The sequence below is a fragment of the Staurois parvus genome, unplaced genomic scaffold, assembly GCF_062004578.1.
Source record: "Staurois parvus isolate SC_StPar_1 unplaced genomic scaffold, SC_StPar_1.0 ptg003408l, whole genome shotgun sequence".
In the NCBI taxonomy this organism is placed as follows: Eukaryota; Metazoa; Chordata; class Amphibia; order Anura; family Ranidae; genus Staurois; species Staurois parvus.
This window is the reverse complement of record NW_028321204.1, coordinates 67717-83173: the sequence shown is the minus strand read 5'-3', so window position 1 is coordinate 83173 and position 15457 is coordinate 67717. Positions and strand designations below refer to the sequence as shown.

The window sequence follows — 15457 nt, the reverse complement described above, 5'->3', positions numbered from 1 at the left end:
ATCCCTCTACTCTCCAACTCTTCTCTGTATGACCCCACCTCTACCTCTCCATCCCTCTACTCTCCAGCTCTTCTCTATATGACTCCACTTCTTCCTGTTAATCCTCTACAACTCTTCTCCCTATGACCCCACTCCTCCCTGTCCATCTCTGTACTCTCCAACTCTTCTCCCTATGACCCCACTCCTCCCTGTCCATCCCTGTACTCTCCAACCCTTCTCCCTATGACCCCGCTTCTCCCTCTCCATATCTGTGCTCTCCAACCCTTCCTATGACCCCGCTCCTCCCTGTCCATTTCTGTACTCTCCAACCCTTCACCCTATGACCCCGCTCCTCCCTGTCCATCTCTGTACTCTCCAACCCTTCTCCCTATGACCCCGCTCCTCCCTGTCCGTCTCTGTTCTCTCCAACCCTTCTCCCTATGACCCCGCTCCTCCCTGTCCATCCCTGTACTCTCCAACCCTTCCTATGACCCCGCTCCTCCCTGTCCATCTCTGTACTCTCCAACCCTTCCTATGACCCCGCTCCTCCTTGTCCATCCCTGTACTCTCCAACCCTTCACCCTATGACCCCGCTCCTCCCTGTCCATCTCTGTACTTACCAACCCTTCTCCCTTAGACCCCACTCCTCCCTGTCCATCTCTGTACTCTCCAACCCTTCTCCCTATGACCCCGCTCCTCCCTGTCCATCTCTGTACTCTCCAACCCTTCCTATGACCCCGCTCCTCCCTGTACCCCCAACCCTTCTCCCTATGACCCCACTCCTTCCTGTCCATCTCTGTGCTCTCCAACCCTTCTCCCTATGACCCCGCTCCTCCCTGTCCATCTCTGTACTTTTCAACCCTTCCTATGACCCCGCTCCTCCCTGTCCATCTCTGTACTCTCCAACCCTTCCTATGACCCCGCTCCTCCCTGTCCATCCCTGTACTCTCCAACCCTTCTCCCTATGACCCCGCTCCTCCCTGTCCATCCCTGTACTCTCCAACCCTTCTCCCTGTGACCCCGCTCCTCCCTGTCCGTCTCTGTGCTCCCCAACCCTTCCTATGACCCCACTCCTCCCTGTCCATCCCTGTGCTCTCCAACCCTTCTCCCTATGACCCCGCTCCTCCCTGTCCATCCCTGTACTCTCCAACCCTTCCTATGACCCCGCTCCTCCCTGTCCATCCCTGTACTCTCCAACCCTTCTCCCTATGACCCCGCTCCTCCCTGTCCATCTCTGTCCTCTCCAACCCTTCTCCCTATGACCCCGCTCCTCCCTGTCCATCTCTGTACTCTCCAACCCTTCTCCCTATGACCCCGCTCCTCACTGTCCGTCTCTGTGCTCCCCAACCCTTCCTATGACCCCACTCCTCCCTGTCCATCCCTGTACTCTCCAACCCTTCTCCCTATGACCCCGCTCCTCCCTGTCCATCCCTGTACTCTCCAACCCTTCCTATGACCCCGCTCCTCCCTGTCCATCCCTGTACTCTCCAACCCTTCCTATGACCCCGCTCCTCCCTGTCCATCTCTGTACTCTCCAACCCTTCTCCCTATGACCCCGCTCCTCCCTGTCCATCTCTGTACTCTCCAACCCTTCTCCCTATGACCCCGCTCCTCCCTGTCCATTCCTGTACTCTCCAACCCTTCCTATGACCCCGCTCCTCCCTGTCCATCCCTGTAATCTCCAACCCTTCCTATGACCCCACTCCTCCCTGTCCATCTCTGTGCTCTCCAACCCTTCTCCCTATGACCCCGCTCCTCCCTGTCCATCTCTGTACTCTCCAACCCTTCTCCCTATGACCCCGCTCCTCCCTGTCCATCCCTGTACTCTCCAACCCTTCCTATGACCCCGCTCCTCCCTGTCCATCCCTGTAATCTCCAACCCTTCCTATGACCTCACTCCTCCCTGTCCATCTCTGTGCTCTCCAACCCTTCTCCCTATGACCCCGCTTCTCCCTGTCCATCCCTGTACTCTCCAACCTTTCACCCTATGACCCCGCTCCTCCCTGTCCATCCCTGTACTCTCCAACCCTTCCTATGACCCCGCTCCTCCCTGTCCATCCCTGTACTCTCCAACCCTTCCTATAACCCCGCTCCTCCCTGTCCATCTCTGTACTCCCCAACCCTTCCTATGACCCCGCTCCTCCCTGTCCGTCTCTGTACTTTCCAACCCTTCTCCCTATGACCCCGCTCCTCCCTGTCCATCTCTGTACTCTCCAACCCTTCCTATGACCCCGCTCCTCCCTGTCCATCTCTGTGCTCCCCAACCCTTCCTATGACCCCGCTCCTCCCTGTCCATCTCTGTGCTCTCCAACCCTTCACCCTATGACCCCGCCCCTCCCTGTCCATCTCTGTGCTCTCCAACCCTTCTCCCTATGACCCCGCTCCTCCCTGTCCATCCCTGTACTCTCCAACCCTTCCTATGACCCCGCTCCTCCCTGTCCATCTCTGTACTCCCTAACCCTTCTCCCTATGACCCCGCTCCTCCCTGTCCATCCCTGTACTCTCCAACCCTTCCTATGACCCCGCTCCTCCCAGTCCATCTCTGTACTCCCCAACCCTTCCTATGACCCCGCTCCTCCCTGTCCATCTCTGTACTCTCCAACCTTCTCCCTATGACCCCGCTCCTCCCCGTCCATCTCTGTACTCTCCAACCCTTCCTATGACCCCGCTCCTCCCTGTCCATCCCTGTACTCCCCAACCCTTCCTATGACCCCACTCCTCCCTGTCCATCCCTGTACTCCCCAACCCTTCCTATGACCCCGCTCCTCCCTGTCCATCCCTGTACTCCCCAACCCTTCCTATGACCCCGCTCCTCCCTGTCCATCTCTGTACTCCCCAACCCTTCCTATGACCCCGCTCCTCCCTGTCCATCCCTGTACTCCCCAACCCTTCCTATGACCCCGCTCCTCCCTGTCCATCTCTGTACTCCCCAACCCTTCCTATGATCCCGCTCCTCCCTGTCCATCCCTGTACTCCCCAACCCTTCCTATGACCCCGCTCCTCCCTGTCCATCTCTGTACTCCCCAACCCTTCCTATGACCCCGCTCCTCCCTGTCCATCTCTGTACTCTCCAACCTTCTCCCTATGACCCCGCTCCTCCCCGTCCATCTCTGTACTCTCCAACCCTTCCTATGACCCCGCTCCTCCCTGTCCATCTCTGTACTCTCCAACCCTTCCTATGACCCCGCTCCTCCCTGTCCGTCTCTGTACTCTCCAACCCTTCCTATGACCCCGCTCCTCCCTGTCCATCTCTGTACTCTCCAACCCTTCCTATGACCCCGCTCCTCCCTGTCCATCTCTGTACTCTCCAACCCTTCTCCCTATGACCCCGCTCCTCCCTGTCCGTCTCTGTGCTCCCCAACCCTTCCTATGACCCCGCTCCTCCCTGTCCGTCTCTGTGCTCCCCAACCCTTCCTATGACCCCGCTCCTCCCTGTCCATCTCTGTGCTCTCCAACCCTTCTCCCTATGACCCCGCTCCTCCCTGTCCGTCTCTGTGCTCCCCAACCCTTCCTATGACCCCGCTCCTCCATGTCCATATCTGTGCTCTCCAACCCTTCCTATGACCCCGCTCCTCCCTGTCCATCTCTGTACTCTCCAACCCTTCCTATGACCCCGCTCCTCCCTGTCCATCTCTGTACTCTCCAACCCTTCCTATGACCCCGCTCCTCCCTGTCCGTCTCTGTGCTCCCCAACCCTTCCTATGACCCCGCTCCTCCCTGTCCATCTCTGTGCTCTCCAACCCTTCCTATGACCCCGCTCCTCCCTGTCCATCTCTGTGCTCTCCAACCCTTCCTATGACCCCGCTCCTCCCTGTCCATCTCTGTACTCTCCAACCCTTCCTATGACCCCGCTCCTCCCGTCCATCCAGGTACTCTTCCAGTCGGATTTCCATATGTCTGACTATGTTCTGATGGTTCCTTTGCTCTAGGTGCGTCGTATCATTGGAGATTTTGGGGTTCCTATTGCCATCCTCATCATGGTGCTTGTGGATTTCAGTATCACTGACACGTACACTCAGGTGAGAGATGCGACCATGAACGGTATTCACGTGACTTCCTTCCTGACCTATCAGATCTCTTTATCTCACCCACTGTGCATTCCTCTACCCGCAGAAACTCAGTGTCCCCACAGGGTTCAAGGTGACCTCTCCGGAGAAGCGAGGTTGGGTGATGAACCCTCTGGGATCTGTAGAACCTTTTCCGGTTTGGATGATGTTTGCGAGCGTCCTTCCTGCTATCCTAGTCTATATATTAATCTTCATGGAGACGCAGATCACCACGTAAGTCCAGCGAGGTGCCACGCAATGAGCCCGGCCAGTAGTCTGGTACCCGGACGGTGAAGAGTTGATAGCACCGGAATGTTTCTTTTGTTTCTCCTCTGGATGGGTTCTGGATTAGGTTCTGTGGAGGTAACTTGTATCTTCTGACAGGTTAATTATCAGTAAAAAGGAGCGGATGTTGGTGAAGGGTTCCGGATTTCACCTGGACCTGCTGCTGATTGTCACCATGGGTGGGATCTGCGCCCTTTTCGGATTGCCATGGATGGCTGCAACCACTGTCCGCTCCGTCACACACGCCAACGCATTGACCGTGATGAGTAAAGCCGTGGCCCCCGGAGATAAACCGAAAATCCAAGAGGTGAAGGAGCAGAGAGTCACTGGCCTGCTGGTCGCCATATTTGTTGGTGAGTACCACTTCTCTCATCCTGTAGGGTGAAGGAAGGACCACTTACAGTCATCTATGGGATCAGGATGGGGTGTCTAGGTCCTACAGATACGTCCTCTGGGATCAGGACGGGGTGTCTAGGTCCTACAGATACGTCCTCTGGGATCAGGACGGGGTGTCTAGGTCCTACAGATACGTCCTCTGGGATCAGGACGGGGTGTCTAGGTTCTACAGGTACATCCTCCAGGACCAGGACGGGGTGTCTAGGTCCTACAGATACGTCCTCCAGGACCAGGACGGGGTGTCTAGGTCCTACAGATACGTCCTCCGGGATCAGGACGGGGTGTCTAGGTCCTAGAGATACGTCCTCCGGGATCAGGACGGGGTGTCTAGGTCGTACAGATACGTCCTCTGGGATCAGGACGGGGTGTCTAGGTCCTACAGGTACATCCTCCAGGACCAGGACGGGGTGTCTAGGTCCTCCACATACGTCCTCCGGGATCAGGACGGGGTGTCTAGGTCCTACAGATAAGTCCTCCGTGATCAGGACGGGGTGTATAGGTCCTACAGATACGTCCTCCGGGATCAGGACGCGGTGTCTAGGTCCTACAGATACGTCCTCCGGGATCAGGACGGGGTGTCTAGTTCCTACAGATAAGTCCTCCGGGATCAGGACGGGGTGTCTAGGTCCTACAGATATGTCCTCCAGGATCAGTCAGGACGGGGTGTCTAGGTCCTATAGATACATCCTCCGGGATCAGGACGGGGTGTCTAGGTCCTACAGATACATCCTCCTGGATCAGGACGAGGTGTCTAGGTCCTACAGATACGTCCTCCGGGATCAGGACGGGGTGTCTAGGTCCTACAGATACATCTTCTGGGATCAGGACGGGGTGTCTAGGTCCTACAGATACGTCCTCCAGGATCAGGACGGGGTGTCTAGGTCCTATAGATACGTCCTCCGGGATCAGGACGGGGTGTCTAGGTCCTACAGATACGTCCTCCACGTTCCGGTTGTATGTTGTACTCCATGTGGATTTTCGTTTCCTCTCAGGTCTGTCGATCGTTATCGGTGATGTTCTCCGGCAGATCCCATTGGCCGTGCTGTTTGGAATCTTCCTGTATATGGGGGTGACCTCTCTCAATGGGATCCAGTTCTACGAGCGATTACAGATGCTACTGAAGCCCCCAAAGCATCATCCAGACGTCATGTATGTGAAGAAGGTGAGCACGTGAATATGACATCACAGGACCATGACATCACAGGACCATGACATCACAGGACCATGACATCACATGACCTGTATGTGAAGCAGGTGAGCACGTGACCATGACATCACATGACCATGACATCACATGACCATGACATCACAGGACCTGTATGTGCAGGGCGCTCATCACATACCTTCCCACGATGGTTCCTGTGAGAGAGCGCCGCCCTGTGCAATGGAAGGAGGAACTTCACCAACACATGGGGGAGGGGCTTCCATCTCCCACTGTCATGGCGCCAATGAAGTGCAGTATTGATCACTTTATCACCTATATGGGGTTGTAGTTCAGTATTGATCACCTTATTACCTATATGGGGTTGTAGTTCAGTATTGATCACTTTATCACCTATATGGGGTTGTAGTTCAGTATTGATCACCTTATTACCTATATGGGGTTGTAGTTCAGTATTGATCACTTTATCACCTATATGGGGTTGTAGTTCAGTATTGATCACTTTATCACCTATATGGGGTTGTAGTTCAGTATTGATCACTTTATCACCTATATGGGGTTGTAGTTCAGTATTGATCACTTTATCACCTATATGGGGTTGTAGTTCAGTATTGATCACTTTATCACCTATATGGGGTTGTAGTTCAGTATTGATCACCTTATCACCTATATGGGGTTGTAGTTCAGTATTGATCACTTTATTATCTCTATAGATTTGTAGGTCTATATATGAGTGTTTGCACCTGTATATACCTCAGGGCTGTAATATGAACTTTATGTATGATCCCATTAGGTGGAGATATTGATTATCGGTCATTATATAGAATGTATCAATGTTTTGTGACATTGGTGGTTTTAATTCATTTTCGATGAAGTGCCTGTTTAGGGGGATGGGGTTGTAGGGATTGGGGGGAATTGGGATTGTCCTGTATTGATTGTCGTGGCTCCTCCTCTTCTTTCAGGTGCGCAGTCTCCGGATGCATCTCTTCACCGTGCTGCAGCTCATCTGTCTGGCGGTGCTCTGGGTCGTCATGTCCACAGCGGCGTCTCTGGCTTTTCCCTTCGTCCTGATCCTGACCGTCCCGCTGCGCATCTTCATTTTGCGGAGGATTTTCACCGAGCGAGAGATGACATGTGTACGTTTCCTTCACCTTTTGCTTCGCTTTTCACACTAATTTTGTCAGGCCCCACCCACCTCTCTGGCCCCACTCCTTTATCTGGCCCCACCCACCTCTCTGGCCCCACTCCTTTATCTGGCCCCACCCACCTCTCTGGCCCCACTCCTTTATCTGGCCCCACCCACCTCTCTGGCCCCACCCACCTCTCTGGCCCCACTCCTTTATCTGGCCCCACCCATCTCTCTGGCCCCACCCCTTTATCTGGCCACACTTTTCCCCATGTCTTTTCAACTCAGACTTACTACCACATTGAGACTGAGGACTCTGTCATGTGACCAGCAGCCAATGGCAGGCTTCCATCACCCCACCAATACGGAGCGGCATGGGAGTCCATCGGTAGGTGAATGACATTGGGCCCGCCCTACCACCCTGTATAGACTGCAGAGGGCACTATAGAGTAAATCCCCAAACATTCACTGTGGGTGAATCCTTGAGGTCCATGTGTTTTCAGCTACCTCCTTGGGTGAATCCCCCCGGTCCAGGTGTTTTCAGTGACCTCCCCGGGTGAATCCTTGAGGTCCAGGTGTTTTCAGTGACCTCCCCGGGTGAATCCTTGAGGTCCAGGTGTTTTCAGTGACCTCCCCGGGTGAATCCTTGAGGTCCAGGTGTTTTCAGTGACCTCCCCGGGTGAATCCTTGAGGTCCAGGTGTTTTCAGCGACCTCCTCGGGTGAATCCTTGAGGTCCAGGTGTTTTCAGCGACCTCCCCGGGTGAATCCTTGAGGTCCAGGTGTTTTCAGCGACCTCCTCGGGTGAATCCTTGAGGTCCAGGTGTTTTCAGTGACCTCCCCGGGTGAATCCTTGAGGTCCAGGTGTTTTCAGCGACCTCCTCGGGTGAATCCTTGAGGTCCATGTGTTTTCAGTTACCTCCTCAGGTGAATCCTTGAGGTCCAGGTGTTTTCAGTGACCTCCACGGGTGAATCCTTGAGGTCCAGGTGTTTTCAGTGACCTCCCCGGGTGAATCCTTGAGGTCCAGGTGTTTTCAGCGACCTCCCCGGGTGAATCCTTGAGGTCCAGGTGTTTTCAGTTACCTCCTCAGGTGAATCCTTGAGGTCCAGGTGTTTTCAGCGACCTCCTCGGGTGAATCCTTGAGGTCCATGTGTTTTCAGTTACCTCCTCGGGTGAATCCTTGAGGTCCATGTGTTTTCAGTTACCTCCTCGGGTGAATCTTTGTGTTAGGGATCCGGGTATGACCAGAAATGTGTGGACTGACACAGGGAAACACAGGCTCCAGGTATAGTATAAACAATACAATTTATTAAAGACTAAAAAATACATAAACGCAGTGCAACCAAACCTCCAACAGATGACAATAAGAACAATACTAAGCGTAGTCGGGCAGGCCGGGTCGGTAGCAAACGGGCAGGCAAGGTACAAGGAGCAGGCGGAAGCGTAGTCAGGAATAGCCGAGGTCAGGACAGGCAGAGTTCATGCAGAGTCAGGATCAGGCAGGAAGCAGACAGGATGCAGGTACAGAGGCTCATGGGAAACAAACACCAAGGCACTGATCACAGGCCTGGCCATTCCTTAAATACACCTCCTGCAATCAGCCTCAGGTGATGGCTCATTGCAGGAGTGAGCCTCTGGTTGCTGAGAGCACCCGCTGGCCAGCCCTGGTACTGCAGCCCACAAGGCAGGTGAGTCCCACCACCACTGGCAAGTCCATTCCTGACACTTTGAGGTCCATGTGTTTTTAGTTACCTCCTCGGGTGAATCCCCCAGGTCCATGTGTTTTTAGCGACCGCCTCGGGTGAATCCTTGAGGTCCATGTGTTTTCAGTGACCTCCCCGGGTGAATCCCCCAGGTCCATGTGTTTTCAGCGACCTCCCCGGGTGAATCCCCCAGGTCCATGTGTTTTCAGCGACCTCCCCGGGTGAATCCCCCAGGTCCATGTGTTTTCAGCGACCTCCCCGGGTGAATACCCCAGGTCCAGGTGTTTTCAGTGACCTCCCCGGGTGAATCCCCCAGGTCCATGTGTTTTCAGTGACCTCCCCGAGTGAATCCTCCAGGTCCAGGTGTTTTCAGCGACCTCCTCGGGTGAATCCCCCAGGTCCAGGTGTTTTTAGTTACCTCCTCGGGTGAATCCCCCAGGTCCATGTGTTTTTAGCGACCGCCTCGGGTGAATCCCCCAGGTCCAGGTGTTTTCAGTGACCTCCCCGGGTGAATCCCCCAGGTCCATGTGTTTTCAGTGACCTCCCCGAGTGAATCCTCCAGGTCCAGGTGTTTTCAGCGACCTCCTCGGGTGAATTCCCCAGGTCCAGGTGTTTTCAGTGACCTCCCCGGGTGAATCCCCCAGGTCCATGTGTTTTCAGTGACCTCCCCGAGTGAATCCTCCAGGTCCAGGTGTTTTCAGCGACCTCCTCGGGTGAATTCCCCAGGTCCAGGTGTTTTCAGCGACCTCCTCGGGTGAATCCCCCAGTTCCATGTGTTTTCAGCGATCTCCCCGGGTGAATCCCCCAGGTCCATGTGTTTTCAGCGACCTCCCCGGGTGAATCCCCCAGGTCCAGGTGTTTTCAGTGACCTCCCCGGGTGAATCCCCCAGGTCCATGTGTTTTCAGTGATCTCCCCGGGTGAATCCCCCAGGTCCATGTGTTTTCAGTGACCTCCCCGGGTGAATCCTTGAGGTCCATGTGTTTTCAGTGACCTCCCCGGGTGAATCCCCCAGGTCCATGTGTTTTCAGTGACCTCCCCGGGTGAATCCCCCAGGTCCATGTGTTTTCAGTGACCTCCCCGGGTGAATCCCCCAGGTCCATGTGTTTTCAGTGACCTCCCCGGGTGAATCCTCCAGGTCCAGGTGTTTTCAGTGATCTCCCCGGGTGAATCCCCCAGGTCCATGTGTTTTCAGTGACCTCCTCGGGTGAATCCTCCAGGTCCAGGTGTTTTCAGTGATCTCCCCGGGTGAATCCCCCCGGTCCAGGTGTTTTCAGCGACCTCCCCGGGTGAATCCCCCAGGTCCAGGTGTTTTCAGCGACCTCCCCGGGTGAATCCCCCAGGTCCATGTGTTTTCAGTGATCTCCCCGGGTGAATCCCCCAGGTCCAGGTGTTTTCAGTGACTTCCTCGGGTGAATCCTCCAGGTCCAGGTGTTTTCAGTGACCTCCCCGGGTGAATCCCCCAGGTCCATGTGTTTTCAGTGACCTCCTCGGGTGAATCCCCCAGGTCCATGTGTTTTCAGTGACCTCCTCGGGTGAATCCTCCAGGTCCATGTGTTTTTAGTGACCTCCCCGGGTGAATCCCCCAGGTCCATGTGTTTTCAGTGACCTCCCCGGGTGAATCCCCCAGGTCCAGGTGTTTTCAGTGACCTCCCCGGGTGAATCCCCCAGGTCCATGTGTTTTCAGTGACCTCCTTGGGTGAATCCTCCAGGTCCATGTGTTTTCAGTGATCTCCTTGGGTGAATCCCCCAGGTCCATGTGTTTTCAGTGATCTCCTTGGGTGAATCCCCCAGGTCCAGGTGTTTTCAGTGATCTCCCCGGGTGAATCCCCCAGGTCCAGGTGTTTTCAGTGATCTCCCCGGGTGAATCCCCCAGGTCCAGGTGTTTTCAGTGACCTCCCCGGGTGAATCCCCCAGGTCCATGTGTTTTCAGTGACCTCCCCGGGTGAATCCCCCAGGTCCATGTGTTTTCAGCGATCTCCCCGGGTGAATCCCCCCGGTCCATGTGTTTTCAGCGACCTCCCCGGGTGAATCCCCCAGGTCCATGTGTTTTCAGTGATCTCCTTGGGTGAATCCTCCAGGTCCATGTGTTTTCAGCGATCTCCCCGGGTGAATCCCCCCGGTCCATGTGTTTTCAGTGATCTCCTTGGGTGAATCCTCCAGGTCCATGTGTTTTCAGTGATCTCCCCGGGTGAATCCCCCCGGTCCAGGTGTTTTCAGTGATCTCCTTGGGTGAATCCCCCAGGTCCATGTGTTTTCAGTGATCTCCTTGGGTGAATCCTCCAGGTCCATGTGTTTTCAGCGATCTCCCCGGGTGAATCCCCCAGGTCCATGTGTTTTCAGTGATCTCCTTGGGTGAATCCTCCAGGTCCATGTGTTTTCAGTGACTTCCTCGGGTGAATCCTCCAGGTCCAGGTGTTTTTAGTGACCTCCCCGGGTGAATCCCCCAGGTCCATGTGTTTTCAGCGATCTCCCCGGGTGAATCCCCCCGGTCCATGTGTTTTCAGCGACCTCCCCGGGTGAATCCCCCCGGTCCATGTGTTTTCAGCGACCTCCCCGGGTGAATCCCCCCGGTCCATGTGTTTTCAGCGATCTTCCCGGGTGAATCCCCCCGGTCCAGGTGTTTTCAGTGATCTCCTTGGGTGAATCCCCCAGGTCCATGTGTTTTCAGTGACCTCCCCGGGTGAATCCTCCAGGTCCATGTGTTTTCAGCGATCTCCCCGGGTGAATCCCCCAGGTCCATGTGTTTTCAGTGATCTCCTTGGGTGAATCCTCCAGGTCCATGTGTTTTCAGTGACCTCCCCGGGTGAATCCCCCAGGTCCATGTGTTTTCAGTGATCTCCTCGGGTGAATCCCCCCGGTCCATGTGTTTTCAGTGATCTCCTTGGGTGAATCCCCCAGGTCCAGGTGTTTTCAGTGACCTCCTCGGGTGAATCCCCCCGGTCCATGTGTTTTCAGTGACCTCCTCGGGTGAATCCCCCCGGTCCATGTGTTTTCAGTGATCTCCTCGGGTGAATCCTCCAGGTCCAGGTGTTTTTAGTGACCTCCCCGGGTGAATCCCCCAGGTCCATGTGTTTTCGGTGACCTCCCCGGGTGAATCCCCCAGGTCCATGTGTTTTCAGTGACTTCCTCGGGTGAATCCTCCAGGTCCAGGTGTTTTTAGTGACCTCCCCGGGTGAATCCCCCAGGTCCATGTGTTTTCAGCGATCTCCCCGGGTGAATCCCCCCGGTCCATGTGTTTTCAGTGACCTCCCCGGGTGAATCCCCCCGGTCCATGTGTTTTCAGCGATCTTCCCGGGTGAATCCCCCCGGTCCAGGTGTTTTCAGCGATCTTCCCGGGTGAATCCCCCCGGTCCATGTGTTTTCAGCGATCTCCCCGGGTGAATCCCCCAGGTCCAGGTGTTTTCAGTGATCTCCCCGGGTGAATCCCCCCGGTCCATGTGTTTTCAGTGATCTCCCCGGGTGAATCCCCCAGGTCCAGGTGTTTTCAGCGATCTCCCCGGGTGAATCCCCCCGGTCCAGGTGTTTTCAGCGATCTCCCCGGGTGAATCCCCCAGGTCCAGGTGTTTTCAGTGACCTCCCCGGGTGAATCCCCCCGGTCCAGGTGTTTTCAGCGATCTCCCCGGGTGAATCCCCCCGGTCCAGGTGTTTTCAGTGATCTCCCCGGGTGAATCCCCCAGGTCCAGGTGTTTTCAGTGACCTCCCCGGGTGAATCCAGGTGTTTTCAGCGATCTCCCCGGGTGAATCTCCCCGGTCCAGGTGTTTTCAGCGACCTCCCCGGATGAATCTCCCCGGTCCAGGTGTTTTCAGTGATCTCCCCGGGTGAATCCCCCAGGTCCAGGTGTTTTCAGTGATCTCCCCGGGTGAATCCCCCAGGTCCATGTGTTTTCAGTGACCTCCCCGGGTGAATCCCCCCGGTCCAGGTGTTTTCAGTGACCTCCCCGGATGAATCCCCCGGTCCATGTGTTTTCAGTGATCTCCCCGGGTGAATCCCCCCGGTCCAGGTGTTTTCAGTGATCTCCTTGGGTGAATCCCCCCGGTCCATGTGTTTTCAGTGATCTCCTTGGGTGAATCCCCCCGGTCCATGTGTTTTCAGTGACCTCCCCGGGTGAATCCCCCCGGTCCAGGTGTTTTCAGTGATCTCCCCGGGTGAATCCCCCAGGTCCAGGTGTTTTCGGCGACCTCCCCGGGTGAATCCCCCCCGGTCCATGTGTTTTCAGTGACCTCCCCGGGTGAATCCCCCCGGTCCATGTGTTTTCAGTGACCTCCCCGGGTGAATCCCCCCGGTCCAGGTGTTTTCAGTGATCTCCTTGGGTGAATCCCCCAGGTCCATGTGTTTTCAGCGACCTCCCCGGGTGAATCCCCCAGGTCCAGGTGTTTTCAGTGACCTCCCCGGGTGAATCTCCCCGGTCCAGGTGTTTTCAGTGATCTCCCCGGGTGAATCCCCCCGGTCCAGGTGTTTTCAGTGACCTCCTTGGGTGAATCCCCCCGGTCCAGGTGTTTTCAGTGATCTCCCCGGGTGAATCCTCCAGGTCCATGTGTTTTCAGTGACCTCCCCGGGTGAATCCCCCCGGTCCATGTGTTTTCAGTGATCTCCCCGGGTGAATCCCCCCGGTCCAGGTGTTTTCAGTGACCTCCTTGGGTGAATCCCCCCGGTCCAGGTGTTTTCAGTGATCTCCCCGGGTGAATCCTCCAGGTCCATGTGTTTTCAGTGACCTCCCCGGGTGAATCCCCCCGGTCCATGTGTTTTCAGTGATCTCCCCGGGTGAATCCCCCCGGTCCAGGTGTTTTCAGTGACCTCCTTGGGTGAATCCCCCCGGTCCAGGTGTTTTCAGTGATCTCCCCGGGTGAATCCTCCAGGTCCATGTGTTTTCAGTGACCTCCCCGGGTGAATCCCCCCGGTCCATGTGTTTTCAGTGATCTCCTTGGGTGAATCCCCCCGGTCCAGGTGTTTTCAGTGATCTCCTTGGGTGAATGTTTGGTGAAAGTCTCCATCACTTCTATATGACCCCGGTGACCTCCCTCTCTTTGTCTCCCCCCAGTTGGACGCGGATGAGGTGCAGCCAATCTTCGATGAACAGGAGGGAGTCGATGAATACAATGAAATGCCGATGCCGGTTTAGTACCTCCTGGTGCCTCGGGCAGAACTGCGGAGACCCGATTCCCTGTGATCCTCACCAACCCCCGACCCACAATCCCCCCCCCCCCCCACAATCTCCCATAGAAGCTGCTGTAGAAGAGTCAGAGTGCACTGCTCGGGGGCGGGGCTTTCCATGGTGGATCATGCTGCTCGGGGGCGGGATCATTCTAGATGAAGGACAGACAATATCTGCGCTCTGATACGCCCCCCGCGCTGCCCTGCAGGTTACAATCATGATAGCCGTGTCAAATCCTAGGACCGCCCCCACCCCTCCCCCGCCGGGGCAGATCATGGTGAGGATTCTCTGCAATCTGTGAAGACGGAGGACAGACCACACGTGGTGCCACGCCCGGCTGTACCCAGAATCCCTGTGGCCAGCAGTATATTTATAGAGTATTATTATTGGTCGGATGACGTCACATGACCAAACATTTGTTATAGTGTTCATATATAAATGAATAGAAGTATCCGTGTGATCATTTCCTTGTGTGGGGGGTCCGTTTGTGGGGGGTCCGTGTGTGGGGGGTCCGTGTGGGGGGTCCGTGTGTGGGGGGGTCCGTGTGTGGGGGGGTCCGTGTGTGGGGGTCCGTGTGTGGGGAGTCCGTGTGTGGGGGGTCCGTGTGTGGGGGGTCCGTGTGATCATTTCCTTGTGTGGGGGGTCTGTGTGTGGGGGTCCATGTTATATCAGTGTGATCAATTCCGTGTGTGGGGGGGTCCATGTGTGGGGGGTCCGTGTGTGGGGGGTCCGTGTGTGTGGGGGTCCGTGTGTGGGGGGTCCGTGTGATCATTTCCTTGTGTGGGGGGGTCCGTGTGTGGGGGGTCTGTGTGTGGGGGTCCATGTTATATCAGTGTGATCAATTCCGTGTGTGGGGGGGTCCGTGTGTGGGGGGTCTGTGTGTGGGGGTCCATGTTATATTGGTGTGATCATTTCCTTGTGTGGGGGGTCCGTGTGTGGGGGGTCCATCTGTGGGGGGGTTTGTGTGTGGGGGGGGGGGTCCGTGTGTGGGGGTCCGTGTGTGGGGGGTCCGTGTTATATCGGTGTGATCATTTCCTTGTGTGAGGTCCGTGTGTGGGGGGTCTGTGTGTGGGGGCCCATGTTATATCCGTGTGATCATTGTCCGTGTGGGGGGGTCCGAGTGTGGGGGGTCCGTGTGTGGGGGGGTCCATGTTATATCGGTGTGATCATTGTCCGTGTGTGGGGGGTCTGTGTGTGGGGGCCCATGTTATATCCATGTGATCATTGTCCGTGTGGGGGGGTCTGAGTGTGGGGGGTCCGTGTGGGGGGTCCGTGTGATCATTGTCCGTGTTACTCCAGAACCCAATACACTGTACAGGGGGGGGGCTGAAACCCGCAGCTCAGCGCTCCTTACATGTGGGGGCTGCAGTTGTTTTCTCCTTCATTCTGCACCTGGTGATCCTGCCAGTAACGCCCTTCCTGTCCTCGGGTGACAACGCTCAATGTACGGTATCTATGGAGGAGCAGCGTTGTCACTGCAGGCCAAGACTACAGAACACCCCCCTCTCCATAACACAGGGGGAGGTGTTCTATAGTCCAGAGAAAGGCCTGGTAACAACGTGACTGATCACAGTCCGCACATGCAGGGAGCACAGGTAGTGACAGAT

At 56.0% G+C, this 15457-nt stretch overlaps 1 protein-coding gene across 1 annotated transcript in view; it reads left to right on the top strand.

Moving 5' to 3' along the window:
- The window catches only part of SLC4A2 (solute carrier family 4 member 2), a 104669-nt gene extending 90368 nt beyond the window's left edge, over positions 1 to 14301 (top strand). Inside the window, exons 18-23 of the mRNA XM_089667602.1 lie at positions 3909 to 3998; positions 4093 to 4259; positions 4410 to 4663; positions 5699 to 5868; positions 6831 to 7004; positions 13737 to 14301. Of these exons, the coding sequence (XP_089523728.1) occupies positions 3909 to 3998; positions 4093 to 4259; positions 4410 to 4663; positions 5699 to 5868; positions 6831 to 7004; positions 13737 to 13817 (936 nt within the window). The 3' untranslated portion in view covers positions 13818 to 14301. The remainder of the gene's footprint in view (positions 1 to 3908; positions 3999 to 4092; positions 4260 to 4409; positions 4664 to 5698; positions 5869 to 6830; positions 7005 to 13736) is intronic.
- The last annotated feature ends 1156 nt before the right edge of the window (positions 14302 to 15457 follow it).